Below are 15,024 nucleotides of genomic sequence, written 5' to 3'. Positions count from 1 at the left end.
TCAGCACTATCTTGGCATCATTCTCAGTGTATATGGGGGAATAATAATATATTCTATTTCAAGACTATGACACGTCATGCTAGTTTTTAATTGAGTTTTGCAGACAGATCAAACAGCATTACTTCCTTTTTATTATCTCGTAGTTTATATTCAGTAACATCCACTGACTGACCTGTAGTTGGAGAGGGAGGTTATTTTTGAGGTATTTAGGAATGGTTTCATTAGATTAGCTTTACAGTCTCTCAAAACAAGTATCTATTTCATGCACAGTTGGCACATTGTTGTACATCTGGAAACTTTTGACAATATGTGGTAGCAGAAGATAATGTTGGATTTTATTTTCTTAGTGGACTCTGAGCACCTGAATTCATGTCTCACTGACAGATAAATATGGTCACTCATTAAAATATTAGCCTGAGCATGAACTAGTGACACATACTGTATAATCACAACTTAATTTCTTAATGCAAATACTTCTGTCAGGGGTCAGAAATGTTGCTTGTATCATGACATTTAATGATTACTTCTGATTTTTTTTTAAACCATAAGTATTCACACCTCCTGGCTGATCTAAAATCATAAGTCAACTGTGAGGTCGTCTCATGTTTTAGTTTAACGATGCGTGAATTTGTTTTAAACAATGGAAAGAGAAGAGCTCATGATAAACGCAGGCGGAATTACGCATGATGCGGCACGATCAATAAAAACACAGACTCGACTGAATGTGTTTTACCGTCTTTTTTTCCCAAATAAATGTTACAAAAATACCTTGTGTTCATTTTTCAAAAAATGGTACAGCAGCAAACAGAACCAAAACTCAGTCTTAGAAAACACACCTGGCACAGACTGGTCTGTAGTCTTTGACACCTTTGTATAAAATCTAAACTTTTCTAAGAAATGATTTTTCAGCACAGTAGTTTGGCACTAAAAAGGGAGCGTTTTGGCCCTGAAAAGCTTCTTTGTGAGATGGAAACATCTCGAAACATGTCGATTAGTTTAAAGTTAAATTGTTCTTCAAATTGAACTACAGCAACAAAATTGACTACAGACTCCACACGGGTCATTCTGTTATACTGACTTGATTACTTTCTGTGTTGGTACTTTATATTAGTTGAAAAGCATAATGCTAACAAAAATGAACTTGTAACGCTAACAAAACAATGTACTCTAACCGTCTCGTCAAAGGAGCTCTTAAAATACAACACGTCACGCTAGCAGTGTCTCTGCATTATTTACATGGGAATTATCTATAAATCATATAATTTCGGATTGATCCTCTCAACACTTTCCTTTTGATGTCTGACACCAAGTTATACAAAATGAGGATATCACCCTCTCAAGTGCTTGCAAATCAGGTTGTTTAACTCTTAAAGAAGTGCAAACAATGTTATAGAGCCCCAACAAAGGCTGCCGCCATTGTCCAATTAACCATAAACAGTAAAGAAGTCTCTCGAGGGTGCAGATAGAAGTTCTGCCCTCTGTCATAAAAGTAAAACCTTTTCATGTCGTGAAACAAGAAACCTGACCAACGTTTTCATTTATGGCGTTGTCTCCTCTGAGTCTCAGCAGACTGAGAAAGTCCTGTGTGGTTTTTTTCTAGGTTCATTTGGTCACGACACCTCAGTCAAAGGGGTTTCAAGTTTGCATAGATGTGCTGTTGGCCCTGCATAGACGTGGTCCTCAGTACCATTCAATATGCAGCACCGCAGGTTCTTGGAACTGTTTGACATTAACACTCCACATTGAATCCAGTACTTATGAAGGTTGTATTAGTGAGCTGAAGGCTGCTCTGGGAATTTATTCTGCTGCAGATGAGAATTTAGAGAGGAGGGACAAGGCTGTTCAACTAAGGTTATTGTACATGAGTTTGTAGCATATTACACTGCATGCGCTGCACTGTGTTGGTGACGCTCTCAAACTTGTGTGCTAAAATTCATGTTGCATTCTGCTCAGTGTTCATGATATTTCTCCACTGACTGGCTGCTCTCTCTCCTGTTCTATCACCCTGAGATCAACTGAAATCTGCCAGGAGCTACTCATCTTCCTACTTCTCCACTAAGATTTATAGCTGACAAATGATCACAAAGGCACACTCAACTATATGAACAACCGGGCAACGGTCATTTTACTTTCAAAATAAAGCACAAACAGAAACTCCAATCCCTGTACCAAAGAGGGAGCATTTCTATTTGCTTAGTTTTTAAAAACTGGATATGACAAATGTGGCATGTTTAATGTGAGCTAATCATAAAAATATCTGCCATGTCAACTGAATGTGAAAATAAAACCCCTACAGAAATCCCAAACCCAAATCAAAGTGGATGGCATCATCTGTGGACTCAACTGTTGTGCCATAAATGTACTGTGCGGGCTGGATTTCTTAACTACGACATTATAAAATATTCTTTGTGCGCCATGAAAGAAGAATAAGGCATTCAGAATTGTAGTGGTTTTGGTGAGGCCACAAAGAAGTCACTTCTGACTGCATACCAGCTGGCTAAAAGAACATGTTCCAACTTCATAAACGTGAATGAAAGCTGTGCTGTATGTCTGCAAGAAATGCAGAAGGCTTTAGCTGCACTGTCTGATATTTTATGGCTATATAAAATAAAAAAAAGGCATTCCATCAAGTAATTGGAACTAATATTTACATCTGTATTTAGACAACACTTAACACAGGAGTGCACAAAGTTAACACTTTAACACCATTATGATTGTCTATAAAGCAGTTATTGAGCAGTGTCCACCAAGTAAAATGTCACACGAAACCATTCTGTGGTAGGAATGTGACAGTGCTGTTCAGAAGTGAGACAGAAAGTGCTCTGTGTGCTTGCCAGTTATGTTTTATGTTATATTTGCTTCAGTAGTCAAAACTATTTTAGTTTAAATAGTCTGAACAAATCACTGGCATTTGGCTTTCTGTGTTATCTAACCATCTAAACATTTATTTGTATATGAGTTGAGGTAGCAACAGGGCAAGCAGCAAAGCCCAAACTTGACATTGTTGTCTTCTCCTCAGAAGATAAACTATTCAAATCTACCCCATTCAGATTTCTGTAGATGGGACGTCAACTTTCTGCTACGTTTTCCCTCTTTTGTCATCTTAGTTCCTTTACAAAGGCACAGGTGTTCTAGTTTGTAAATCAGATGCATTTGGCTGTGGCTTTGTGCTTGCTGAGGTTATGCCTAAAACAATCCTTTGCACATTAGTGCTCAGGCAACAGAGTGATTCTCCATCTTCTTCAAACTATCCGTCTGTGAGGTTCAACAGAGCCCATCTCTGGTCACCAGTGCTTCCTCAATTCTGGTCTTCCTCTCCAGGTAAACCCACCAAGACCTGGTCCTGCTCTGAGCTGCTGGGCTCCACATTAGGATATATGACGAGGAAAGAGGCAGTAAGGAAGCCGAGGAATGAGCCCACAGAGGCCATCACTGGAATGACACGCACGCTGCCAACTGCCTTTACCAGAGAACTGAGGGCCGACGCAACCAGAATCTGGCTGATATAAACCTGAAAACAGAGCACAACATGGTGACCTCAGTATTTGTGTAAAATATAATGACACTAATGCTTTTCACTGGTTCACATCACCACCATGTTTTCACAGCCCACAGGGTAAACAGTGGCATCTATGAATTCATTCAAAGAAAACAGAACTGTTTTCTACTGTTTGGCTCTAGAAATGGAAAAAAAGAGTGAACACTCACCTGGCAGGATAAGATCGCACAGTCAATGCCAAAACCTCTTCGAGTGTTTGCTGGACTGTGGTTAATGTACTGAGGGAAGGAAAAGGAGAGAAAGGATATAACTTCAATAATGGTTTTTTTTCTCCTTCATATTTCTATATGTTTTTTTATGCTGATTAAACTGACACTCAAGGCAAATAAAAAATACTAAAGTGAAAACCAAACTGAACAAAACGTAACAAAATAGAACAATAACAAATCATATTGCTGCGGTTTGCTCAAAATGTGGCTGAACAGCGAACTGTTTAAATGTGTTTTGTTAATTGCAAACAAGCTCCACAACAAAATGATACATAAAAACCAGATTTCTTTGTTTGTTTGCTTACATATGTGCCTCTGTTTGTATAGCTGAGCACATGCTCCCATTTGAAGTGATGTTGTGCATCGTGTATATGTGTGTGATCATACCTCTTTGATTTCATGGTACTGCCCGAGTAATGCATACGGACAATAGGAGATACTCATGGAGATGACGCCCATGCTACTGATCATCACCATGGCAACATAAACATTAGGGAAGATTGCCATGACTGCCGTTCCTAAGATAAGGGAGAATAAAAGCTGAAAACAATTTTCTGTAAAGAAAGTTTTCCTTCATTTACATACCCATTGAGACTAAATGTAACTGCTCATGAATCCACTGTACTGCGCTCTACTGTTGTCAGGTGTCTATTTTACTATGTTAACTGACCTATTGAGAATCCCAGAGTTCCAACAATGTAGATGATCTTAATGCTCAGATCAAAATTATCCAGATACTTCTGAAGAATGGCTGGATGGAGAGAAATGATCAGTTATTAGAGACCTTTTTGAGACATGGGTTTGTTACAGCAGCTGGCTGAATCCTGATCTAAAAATGGAAACGGTGTTTGTGTTTTACCTGAGCAGACAGCAGCAGTAGCAGCATAGACCACTAGTCCCCAGCAGCCCATCTGTACTCCTCTATTATAATTCTGTAGCTCTGTGGAATTGGTTGGAGCCTAAAAAAAAAAAGCAGAATATTTAATGGAATATTATTGTACACCTGACTTGACAAAAAGATGGAATAATTGACATTTTAGTGTTTATATCCATAAATTAGAGTGTGTAGCATGCTGGGTTTATACTTCTGTATTTGTCTTCTATGTGGTTTCCATGTTATACAGAATGACAAATGATGTCAGCTTGTGTTTTAGCGATAAAACACTAGTGGACAGGAGAGTGTGTGCGTGCGTGCGTGTGCGTGTGTGCGCGTGTGTGTGCACGTGTGCATGTACCGTGGGGTCTCCATTGAAAATGACTTGGCCCATGAAATCGGTATAAAACACGGCTTCAGCTATGATGGAGAACCATGTGAGGAGGTGACACAAACATAATCTCCAGAGCTGCCTTGGCATCTGTGGTGGGGTGAAATAACACAGGAAGTCAGGAAGAATAGAATTTGTTTCCTTTTCTTCAAGCACTTTGTTGACCTGATTAGATTTAGATATTTTAACTTTATTGTGCCAGATGGTTTTATTACACAGAACCATCTGAGAAGTCAGCCCACGAAACTGTTTCTCACCGTTTAAACTCAACCAATCAGATTAATGAACCATATGACGTAGTAAGAGAATGCTGGTAGATGATTCTTGCAGGTCTTTATAAAGAAAATTGTGCATAAAAAGACCTTTTATGAATTCTCAAAAAATATTTGATTCAAAGAAGGTAACACACTGGTTAAGTGTTACTGAACAACTGATAGAACTAGGGGTAGTCGCGGTTGCTTCTCACGTCATGGCTAAATCATGCCCATAGCTGCCAGTAGCTCTTCAGTGGATGCTAACTGGTTTTAACCAAGTGGTTTGGACACAAATTCATAACTTGTAATGTTGTGATCTCACAAATTCCAGCTGCCTCGCAAGGTAAGCACTTTGTAACATTGTTAAGAAAAGTGCTATATGAAGAAAGTTCATTCTTATTATTATCAAAAATAGAAAAGGAGTTCCCCAAAAAAAAGACTGCTATGTTAATCTGCAACAGCAGAAATTTTCCTTTAAATGTTGAACGCAATCCAATAAAATATTAGAGATTATTTCACCTTCAACATGGACAGCCAGAGCAGCCGCACAGTTGTACCCCTGTCTGGTCCTCCTTCGCTGGTGGAGACCTCAGATGACAGACTGCTGGCTGACAGCTGCAACTCTCGCCTGTCTGGATGCCGCTGAATGTCACTCAGATCATTGAGACTGCGGGAGGTAGTGATTGGCTGAGGGCTTAAAGGTCCGTTACGTCGCAGTCGACGTCGCCGTAATCTCACGTGACCGTAATATGAAAAGGTAAAGGAGGGCTGGAGAGAAAAAAGAAGACATTAAGCTTTTTACTTGTGTGAAATAAACTATGGTGTCAATCAAATGTTCAGAGAAAATAACTTAAAAAATGATGGATGAAATCATACTTGTCTGTAGAAGGTGTGTGGGTGTGGTCGTGAGGAACCTGAAGTATTGGAAGTGCGGGGCCCCAGCTTGGTGGAGGCATGGCTTTTGATGGCATTGGAGAAGTCAGATAAGTTTGCGCCAGCTTTGACCTGAGGGGACAGGAGAGGAGGACAGACGTACGAATTAAAGGCCCAAATGGAAGCTGAAGCCCTGGGACTCCATATCTAAAGGTTTTCTGTCTCTGAAGAGTTTCATTTATCAAAAAACATAGGGAAAATAATCAGATGAAATTACTTGATGATATTTGGCAATATAATATTTAACATTCTTAAAATGATTTCAAGCCAACACAAATGACATCTCTAACTATGGCAGCGGGTTTCACCTGTCTCAGATGTGACATCTCCAAGCCAGAGCTGATCTGAAGTGAAGAAGAACAACCATTTGTTGGATCCTTAAGTTCATGCAAAACTGGATTCTCTGGCTTCAAGACCGCTGTCCCATCAGTCAGGGTGGCTGGTCCACCAGGAAGGGTTGGAGACCCAAAACTGTGGTCTGATGGCTTGAAAGCATCGTTGAGCTCTCCCTGTGTTTCTGGTAGAAAGTGCATGTCTGGCAAGAAAAGTTGTGTGTCAGGGTGAAGGTCAGGATCCAACTCAATTGTAGAGTCCAGCATGGCTAAGACTGAATCACTTTTACTCCGCACTCGCTCCACAGCAAGGAAGTCCAATTCCCCTCCTGCAGGATCTGATTCCTTGTCCTTTTGAGATGGCGAAAGAGCAGAGGAATCCTCCTCTGCAATCACATCTAATAAAGATGGTGCGTGGCCGACTGGCCTGAAAGAGAACTGGCTGCTAGACTCCCTGCTTCCCCAGTCTTTAAGCTGTTTGGATGGAGTGAAAGGTTGTTCTGGGATACTGAACATGTGCAGTGTGACGGAGATAATGAAGATGATGCCTGCAAACAGGAAGAGGACCTGTTCCTGTGATTTAAATGCTTGGCCCAGAGCTGTGCCAGTCCAGTCTAGGCCTCCCAGCATGTATCCCACTGCTCCACCGAGCCCTAAAGAAACAGATATAAGGGTATTATTATTGTAGCAATATTATGTGTAAATGTATGTGGAGAGTTGTGGAACTGTGTCTCAATCTTATGTGTGTAGTCAGATTTGTGATGGTGTAAAAGGAATCTGCAAATGAGTGTTTCAATTTGCAAGTGGTACCGAGATTTGTGAATGTGCAAAAGAAACCATAAATGTATACACAAGTCTTTTATTATGAGTGAAGTATTTCACTTCAAGAGCTGGACAAGTAGATAAACCGTCATTTCCACCTCGGGTATGCCTCTAAAATGACTGTCCTTTTGCAAAGTTGCTACATTCTTGCAATACTTGCTTGCATGCTTCTTCATGATCTCGGTTTATGACAAGGGCCTCCGCTGCCTGCTAGTACTTAAGCTGTGTAGCTACTAAAGCACATCACAAAGTGATGAAGAGCAGCACGTCACATGCAAAGAGGCAACTGACAGAGGCGTAACAAAGGTGGAAATGAAGATGTATCTGATTTTCCAGCTTTCAAAGCTAAATACTTATAGTACACTCATGATAAAAGAACATTTACATTCAGTTTTTGATTACATATTTGCAGATTGTTTTACACATCGGAAGCTCTTATTCACATACAGATTTGGGTACACAATCAACTACTCTTTTACAAATTCTCAAAAAAGACACTCATCACAAACATTTGCAAGAAATCCTGCTACAACAACACCCCAATATACAGTGGGAGACATAGATGTCATTATTCTGCACAGAAAAGTGATGTGTGAAGTAATTTGTTGGTTTTAAAGATGTTTACATGTGGACAACTTATAGATGTTTTCTTAAATAGCTGAAATTTCTACGTGGACAGCCTGTGTGTGAGGTATTCTCCATGCATGTCCTACCGGCAGAGAATGCATGAATATTCAGGGCCATATCTTGCTCCTCAGTGTCCGCGACATCAAGAAGGTAAGCTCTGATTGGTCCCTCAGAGGCATCAGCGGAGAAGTCCAGCACCACCACACCAACTACAGTAAGTATGATGCCAATTGGCTGATGGTTGGGGGTGTCACCTACGGAAAGGCCTGAAATACCAACGCAAAATGCACTAAGATTGAATTAAACTGTAAAGATTATAATATGTGAAAGGTGATGTCCTTCGAAAACCCTCGACTCACCTATTAATGACCCATTTAAAAACAGTGCCACCCCCAGCAGCACACCTACACAAAGAGCCAGAATGAATGGTCTTCTCTGGCCCCATCGCAGAGTACAGCGGTCACTGGCTGAGCCAATCACAGGTGTGAAGAGGAGACCCAGGATAGGACTCAGAAACCAAGTTAAACTGTAATACTGCTCAGGAAGACCTAGAAAACACACACACGCTAGACTCAATCAGATACGTTAAATCAGAAACTGAAGTATATAGGTTGGAGCAGGTGAAACAGTATTTTACATTTTAGTTTAGGAAAGACTTGATATGAAACCATGCATCATCTCGCATCGATCACATTGTTAAATTTTAGCCTACATCATTGTAGCAAGACCCTTTATGATAATGCAAAATTGTCTGTTTTCCCAATATTGCAGCTTTAGAGTCTTGTTAGTATTTCTTAAACCGTGGCAGTTAAATTGAATAAAAGACATTAGAGGCCATATGATTGAAGAGCAACGGTTTCATTGGCTGACAGATCCTGTGAACCAGCAAAGAACATCAAGAGCAAATGAGAAAACAGAAGGCAAATGTGTTAAATGAAAAAAAGCTCAAATGCTGCACTATTTGTATTTTTACTCAGGCAGCATTGATCAATTATGCTTTTTATATAGAATGTGTTCAAAAATGGTGCCCTGAATCACTATCTTTTTTGATAACACCAGCATCCTGTTTTCACAGTTAAACAATGCGAAGGATCTAAATGCAAAACACTGAGGCAGATAGCGAAGCAACAGATAATTTAAATTACAAAAAATTGGTGCAATTTTAAAAACCAGGCATGTGGAGAAAATACCAGGGGAAACAAGAGTCCAAAGTCCAAAGTCCAAGCAGGATACAAGCAGACACGATGCTTGACATAAAAGCACAAGTGTAAGACAACTAAAACTTAGTTCAAAGGGCCTTAAGATGAAGCCTTTTCAACCACCAGACTGGGAGTAGATATACTGGGTGGACTGATCGAGAGTGGCTGCAGCTGAGGCAGATTAAAGGTAACTGGGAGCAGGTGAGGTGGGCGTGGCAGGCAGGAGATAAACTGAATACCAGGGAGGCACAGACCAAAACCCTCACACATGCTGTCTTTTATACTGGTCTTTGTCTATATGCTGTATTGTATGACACCAACATCTGTCACGTGTTTTCATTGAGTATAATTTGTTTTGTTTTCAACTGTCTTCAACGTGGACTGATGGAAGAACTGACGTTGTGAGCTTTCACGTTTTCTATAATGCATTTCTAGCCTACCAATCTCTGTTTTGAGTAAATTCAGACTACCTACTCATTATTTTGTCATGCAGAAATTTGCAAGAATAAGTACACCAGTGTGAGTCTGGGCAGTTTCTACACAGAAAAGATAAAAGTTCTCCCATGTTCCATTGTTTATAAAAGCATAGCACTTGACTGCTCTTGCATACCAATACATAGCTGAAGAACCACTATTGCTGTTTCTCTGCCAATACCTTTTAGGGTGACGGGACTATTTCTGTGTTGCGGCCAGTTACAACAACACAGACAAAAATAGGCACCAACCAGGCAAGGAAAGTGGTGAAATCATCTCTAGCTGCCCCTGTGGCAGGACAGAACTGAGCTTCAACATGTACTACATAAAAGGAAGCACTGCTCTTTAGTCCTTTTTAGTCATTTCAAAACCAATGCGGCGTGGCAATTTTCACTGCACTGCTTTGGCTCACAAATATGTACAATTATTGGGAGACATCAGCTGTTAGTTATAATAACAAAACGACTGCAAGAAGATAATACATGATTTTCTATCCCTTATGAAGAGATGCAATTTTACTTCTTACGGGAGCAACATATTACTCTGCTGCTGCCTTCCAGCTCCCTGAAGTCAACAAAACAGAAGATGACTTTCTCACAGCAGCAAAAATATCTGGCTTTCCATCTGCCCTTCCCAGTGGTGCTCAATCTTTCTTAAATGGTGTTGTAACAAGGCTTAAAGGTGCCTGTGGAGGTTTTTCTAAGTGGAGCAATTTTTTTTTACAAGTGTGTTACTGTTTTTCTGGGGCATGTCCAGTGAGGAAGGAAATGCATTACACGTGCTTTGTTTGAGTTAAAGACTACACACAATGTGGTCTGGTGAGTAACACCATGCGCAAACACAACTATAATTTGTTTAAAAGAGAACGCTGCAGGTTACCCTGAGGCAAAAGACACTCATTGGACAGGTTGCAAAGCTGCTCATGCATTCTGCGTTTTAATGTTGTAAAGCTACTGTGCTTTTTAATAGCTGATAACTTAGTCACACTTATGGTTGTAGTTTTGTTCAAAGTGGAGTACCATCTTTTCCATCAGTCACCTGAGGGTCAGATTTGATTCCAACTTGATGTAACACTCCTCAAGATAAAAATAAATAAATAAATAAAAATAAATAAAAAACGGCACCATTATTGGTGTTTAAACTGTCTGTGTTAAAATGATTCAAAATATTTTCATAGAAAGTTGAGGTGTTCAGAAAAACAGGACTTCATCAGATTGCATATTTTGTACTAAATAAAGATAAACACAAACTCTTCTCCTGTACAGCCTTGACACCATAATTAGCTCCATTTGAACTGATCTACATTCATGTTTTACGGCATATAGACTCATTGCTAGTGTTAATCTACTTAGAAATCTCACAAACAAGGTGCCTTGGCAATCTAAGTGAAGAAACAAGAACAAATTTGTGTACCTGTAACACTGCTGTACAAATGTATGTTTACAGTGCTCACTCATAATCCAAAAGACGTTGCTATAATAAATGTTTTGCCAAGCTGGAAGGGCTCTGGGAAATTCAACAAACTGTAGACAGATTTATGAGCCAATAATAAAAGGTAAATAGAAGACTACAATCATTTTCTGACATACAAATGAACTGCATTGCATGTACTGTGTTTTTTATTTTAAAAGGGGTGGCTTTGGCAAAGTCTATCTTCTGCAGAAACACAGCTAAAGTGTAACATTTTCAAACTAACTAAATTCATTAAGCCTTAACATGCTTAACTTTTTTAAACATAATCTTTCTTACAATATTGTCATCAGAGAGGAGCACCGCAATGTGCTGTGTTAGACATTCTTGTCATACCTAGCCAGGGGAAAATGCCTTTGTTGCATTTCTGCTATGGTGGCAAACTTGACATCTAACTGCATAGCCTCCCCGTTGGCTACTGCTAGGGGTTAAATGACACAGAGGTGCAGTCAATGGATTCAGTCTGGCTAGTGCGGGCTCAGGATCTTCAGGATAACAGAAGTGAGCTTCATCGCAAACCAGACCCAACTGTTCTAATACAGAAAGTAAACCAACAACAACAACTAACTCATAGCCACTCTAACCAGGAGAAAACTGACACAAATCACTCTCTGTGAATGTATATGCCACAATGTCATAAACTTTGTCTTCTCTCTCCCTGTGCCTTTTAGCGGGTATCTCCAGAGCTCTGTGTTTCTGATCTGTGCTTACTGGCCCCACCAACTTGTCCATTGTTTATTTTGTGTCATTTCTCTATGCTGTTCCGCTCTCCCTCCACTCTCTTCCTACCCCACACCAAAGTCTGGTTCTATCAGAGGTTTCTTCCCGTTAAAGGGAGTTTGTCTTCTCCAGTGTCACTAAATACTTGCTTGAAGAATAGTTGGGTTTCTCACTATAATATTATTATGTTTTGACCATACTATGTAAAGTATCCTGATATGACTTCTGTAATGATTGAATGACTGAAACTTTATCACTAAGATATATGACAAAGGAAACAGAACAGGTTGTCAACAATAGCTTGGAAACATCATAAGGCTATATTGATGACGCTATAACCATACCACTATGTACTGAAAGTGGGAGGGGTCTAATAACTATGAATAAGCTCGGCAAAGTTCTGCATAACTAGCCGAGTATGTGTGCTTAGCAGTGGCACTGACAGGTTTATTATGTACAAGTTGCTGTAACGGAGCTCCTGCTAATGTCTGTCCTTTACTTAAGACATTTCAAAAAGAGTTCTATCCCAATTCCCCTTGACTAGTTGCAGAGAATGTGCCACTGACAGAGGGTGACATGAGTAGAACAGTGAGAGAAGAACAGGAGTATGTTTGTCTCTGTGTATAACTGTGTTGCGTCTTCTTACCTATCTGCAGCAGCACTGGCGTCACCAGGGCCGTTTCCATGGCGTAGCAAAACTCACGTCCAAACATCACTGCCGCATGCATTACCCAGCGATGCAGAGGGATCCGCACTCCTCTGCCCTCCACCCCCACCTCCACCTCCTTCTCACTTTCACTGTCTTCTGCTTCTTCTTTCGGTTTTCTGTTCTGTGGAAGGCCAGAACCCTTTTTCCCGTCAGCTTCCTCTCCCATTTCAGTCTGGGTGGACTTCAGGGGAACCATTTGGTATTAGTTGGTATATATAAGTGTGTATGACTAATTGCCAGTACTTTCCTATAAATGCAAGCAAAACATTACTTTATTATAATAAACTAATAGAAACTGTAATGTCCATGGTTTTTTTTTTATCTTGGTCACTCACTGGTTATGAAAACTTCAAGTTATCCAGGAAGATGCAGCAAGCAGGGAGTTCAAACCAAAAATAATTGTAAATAATTGACGAAGAGGCAGAAATTGTCATTATAATGTGATAAATATGTCCAAAACATTTGATGTGTTCAGAATATTTTTTCCTGCAGCCATCATGCTGATGTATGAACAGTCAGCACAGCTCACAAGCTCAGCTGGAGAGCAATTGGACTGTTTACACATGCTTGCACACAAGTTCAAAACTCAGAAAGAACAGAAAACTTCAGCTCCAAAGGTATGCAGAGGGGAGGAGCAAGAAAGCGCTTGAATAGGTGTGTGATTATGCTTGATTTGGTGTGTGTTGAAGGGTGTGTGCATTCACCTGGATTGTGTAAGATTGGGATTTAGGTAAGCAGCAGAAGTTTGTGAATGTGCACTTAAGTGTACTTCAAGCAAAGCCAGGTCAAAACATGTGGAAATTCCTTGGTGAAGACTCATGTTCCTTGTCACACAGCAACCTGCAGAAAAACCCACACCAGTTAGAAAATTAACTAAAGTCATAAAACAGCAAGGTGGGTAGCTTTGCCTCGGACAGACGGACAGACGAATGGATGGACATTACAAATTGGGAAATTCTTGTCTTATAAGAGCATTAAATATGTATGGCTGTATGGACACTATAGCACACGTGTGGGAAAAAAAGGAAGAAAAAAAGGCCTAAATAAAGCAATTTCACCTTACATGAATGATCTGAAATTGCTGTGAAACGCTGATATCACCTCTAAACACAACATTCGAACCGCAAAACCGACATCAGAGGCACACAACTGTCACATGAAGAAATAAACCATTATTACAACACTATAGCTGTTGCATTAGTGTAAACAGTTAAACTAACTCTGGGATGGATACATACAATGTGATGTTGGATATATACAGTGGTTAAATAAGCAAGTACCATTTCTGTCTAGTTTTTACTTATTCACTTTTTGCCTGTCTTCTCAGAAGGACACTTATCCCAAATAAAGGTCAGGTCACGTATGAGTTAATGTTTAAACGCTTCCAGGCACAGATGTGAAATAGTCTTGTGCAATGCTCTTTTTTTTTTTTTTTTTTGTAGAGTGTGGCAGAGTAACCTGTTCCTATATGTAACCTGACACCCTGACGATATGCCATACAGTAATATATTTGCGTTTCTCATTTGTTTGTTCCATGATTTTGAACTCCTGGGTAAAGTTGAATGCAGGTTTCTCACAGGAATGTAAAACAAGTGAGAGTCCGGAGGGCTTGTTGAACCAGTTATGGCTTGCCTTTCCCAGGAAAAGCTCTCCCAAACGGTACCGCTGGCTTACCTGAGCTACGGTACAATACCGAGGCGTTAAGAGGCCATTTCAAAACGTGATGAAGGCGCAAACAGCGAAATAAGTTCGTCTGGATGGATGAAAACGTGACTTGACTGAGCGAATTAATGTTAGCAGGCTAGGCAGCGAAAGTTAAGGAGTTAAGATCCGGAGTACCACTTGTACAAACAAAACAAAAAAAGGAAAGATGTAACATACCCGAAGTTTTATTCCGCTGTGGTTAAGTCCAACCAGTTCCGCATTGTGTGGTATTTCGCTCTCGTGTCAGTAAAAGCTGTCAAATTTGGGCTAGCTATCCAGCTAACCTTCACCAGCTAACTTGACCATCTGGTGTATTGTACTCCACTTATCAATGTCATTGGTTTCCACAGTAACAAAGCGGGGCGTGGTCTTACGTCTACGCGTATGACGTCGGCAAAGTACTTACCTCTGGAAGGGCATTAAAATAGGCTACTTTTGTGTATTATTAATCAATTAATAGGCAAATAACAATGGTAATAACATGTAATAATGTAATTTCACATTGAGCATATAACGTATTTTATTATTTTGTATTGCCTCATCTCTGAAATACACAGACAGAGGTCTGACTATAATGTTACATATTTTTTGACTCATTCGCTTGAACTTGACCCCATCCACTCGAGGCAACGAAAATTATTTATTTATTTCCAGCAAAACGAATTGTTTGACTAGCTTGACCACCCCTTTTGTTTTCAACAATATACATTAAATGGGATATTTTTCTCCTGCAAAGCTGGGCAGAGG

At 40.0% G+C, this 15,024-nt stretch overlaps 1 protein-coding gene across 2 annotated transcripts; it reads right to left on the bottom strand.

Annotated features, from left to right (window-relative positions):
* Nucleotides 1–730: 730 nt before the first annotated feature.
* Nucleotides 731–14,594, bottom strand: LOC138194280 (solute carrier family 45 member 4-like). Of its 2 annotated transcripts, none has more exons than XM_069142896.1 (14): nucleotides 14,455–14,594; nucleotides 12,909–13,413; nucleotides 12,511–12,820; nucleotides 8,361–8,549; nucleotides 8,088–8,267; nucleotides 6,529–7,205; nucleotides 6,164–6,292; nucleotides 5,807–6,055; nucleotides 5,004–5,123; nucleotides 4,628–4,727; nucleotides 4,439–4,519; nucleotides 4,156–4,286; nucleotides 3,709–3,777; nucleotides 731–3,511 (listed from the first exon to the last, which is right to left on the bottom strand). In XM_069142896.1, the coding sequence occupies exons 3-14, from the start codon at nucleotides 12,767–12,769 to the stop codon at nucleotides 3,299–3,301; spliced, it is 2,397 nt and encodes a 798-aa protein (XP_068998997.1). In that variant the 5' UTR covers nucleotides 12,770–12,820; nucleotides 12,909–13,413; nucleotides 14,455–14,594; the 3' UTR covers nucleotides 731–3,298. The 2 variants fall into 2 exon arrangements, with proteins under 2 accessions (XP_068998997.1, XP_068998998.1); XM_069142897.1 differs by having other exon boundaries at nucleotides 13,278–13,413.
* Between the last annotated feature and the right edge of the window lie 430 nt (nucleotides 14,595–15,024).

The sequence above is a fragment of the Embiotoca jacksoni genome, unplaced genomic scaffold (genome assembly GCF_022577435.1).
Source record: "Embiotoca jacksoni isolate LCO1_2020_lvr unplaced genomic scaffold, fEmbJac1.0.p SCAF_11, whole genome shotgun sequence".
Classification (NCBI taxonomy): Eukaryota; Metazoa; Chordata; class Actinopteri; family Embiotocidae; genus Embiotoca; species Embiotoca jacksoni.
This window is presented reverse-complemented; position numbering and strand designations above follow the sequence as displayed.

Coding starts and splice junctions, on each gene's coding strand:
- LOC138194280 (XM_069142896.1), bottom strand. CDS start 12,769: ATGGTTCCCCTGAAGTCCACCCAGACTGAAATGGGAGAGGAAGCTGAC. Junction 6,056..6,163: donor CACACACCTTCTACAGACAA/GTATGATTTCAT, acceptor TTTTCTCTCCAG/CCCTCCTTTACCTTTTCATA. Junction 5,124..5,806: donor TCTGGCTGTCCATGTTGAAG/GTGAAATAATCT, acceptor ACCCCACCACAG/ATGCCAAGGCAGCTCTGGAG.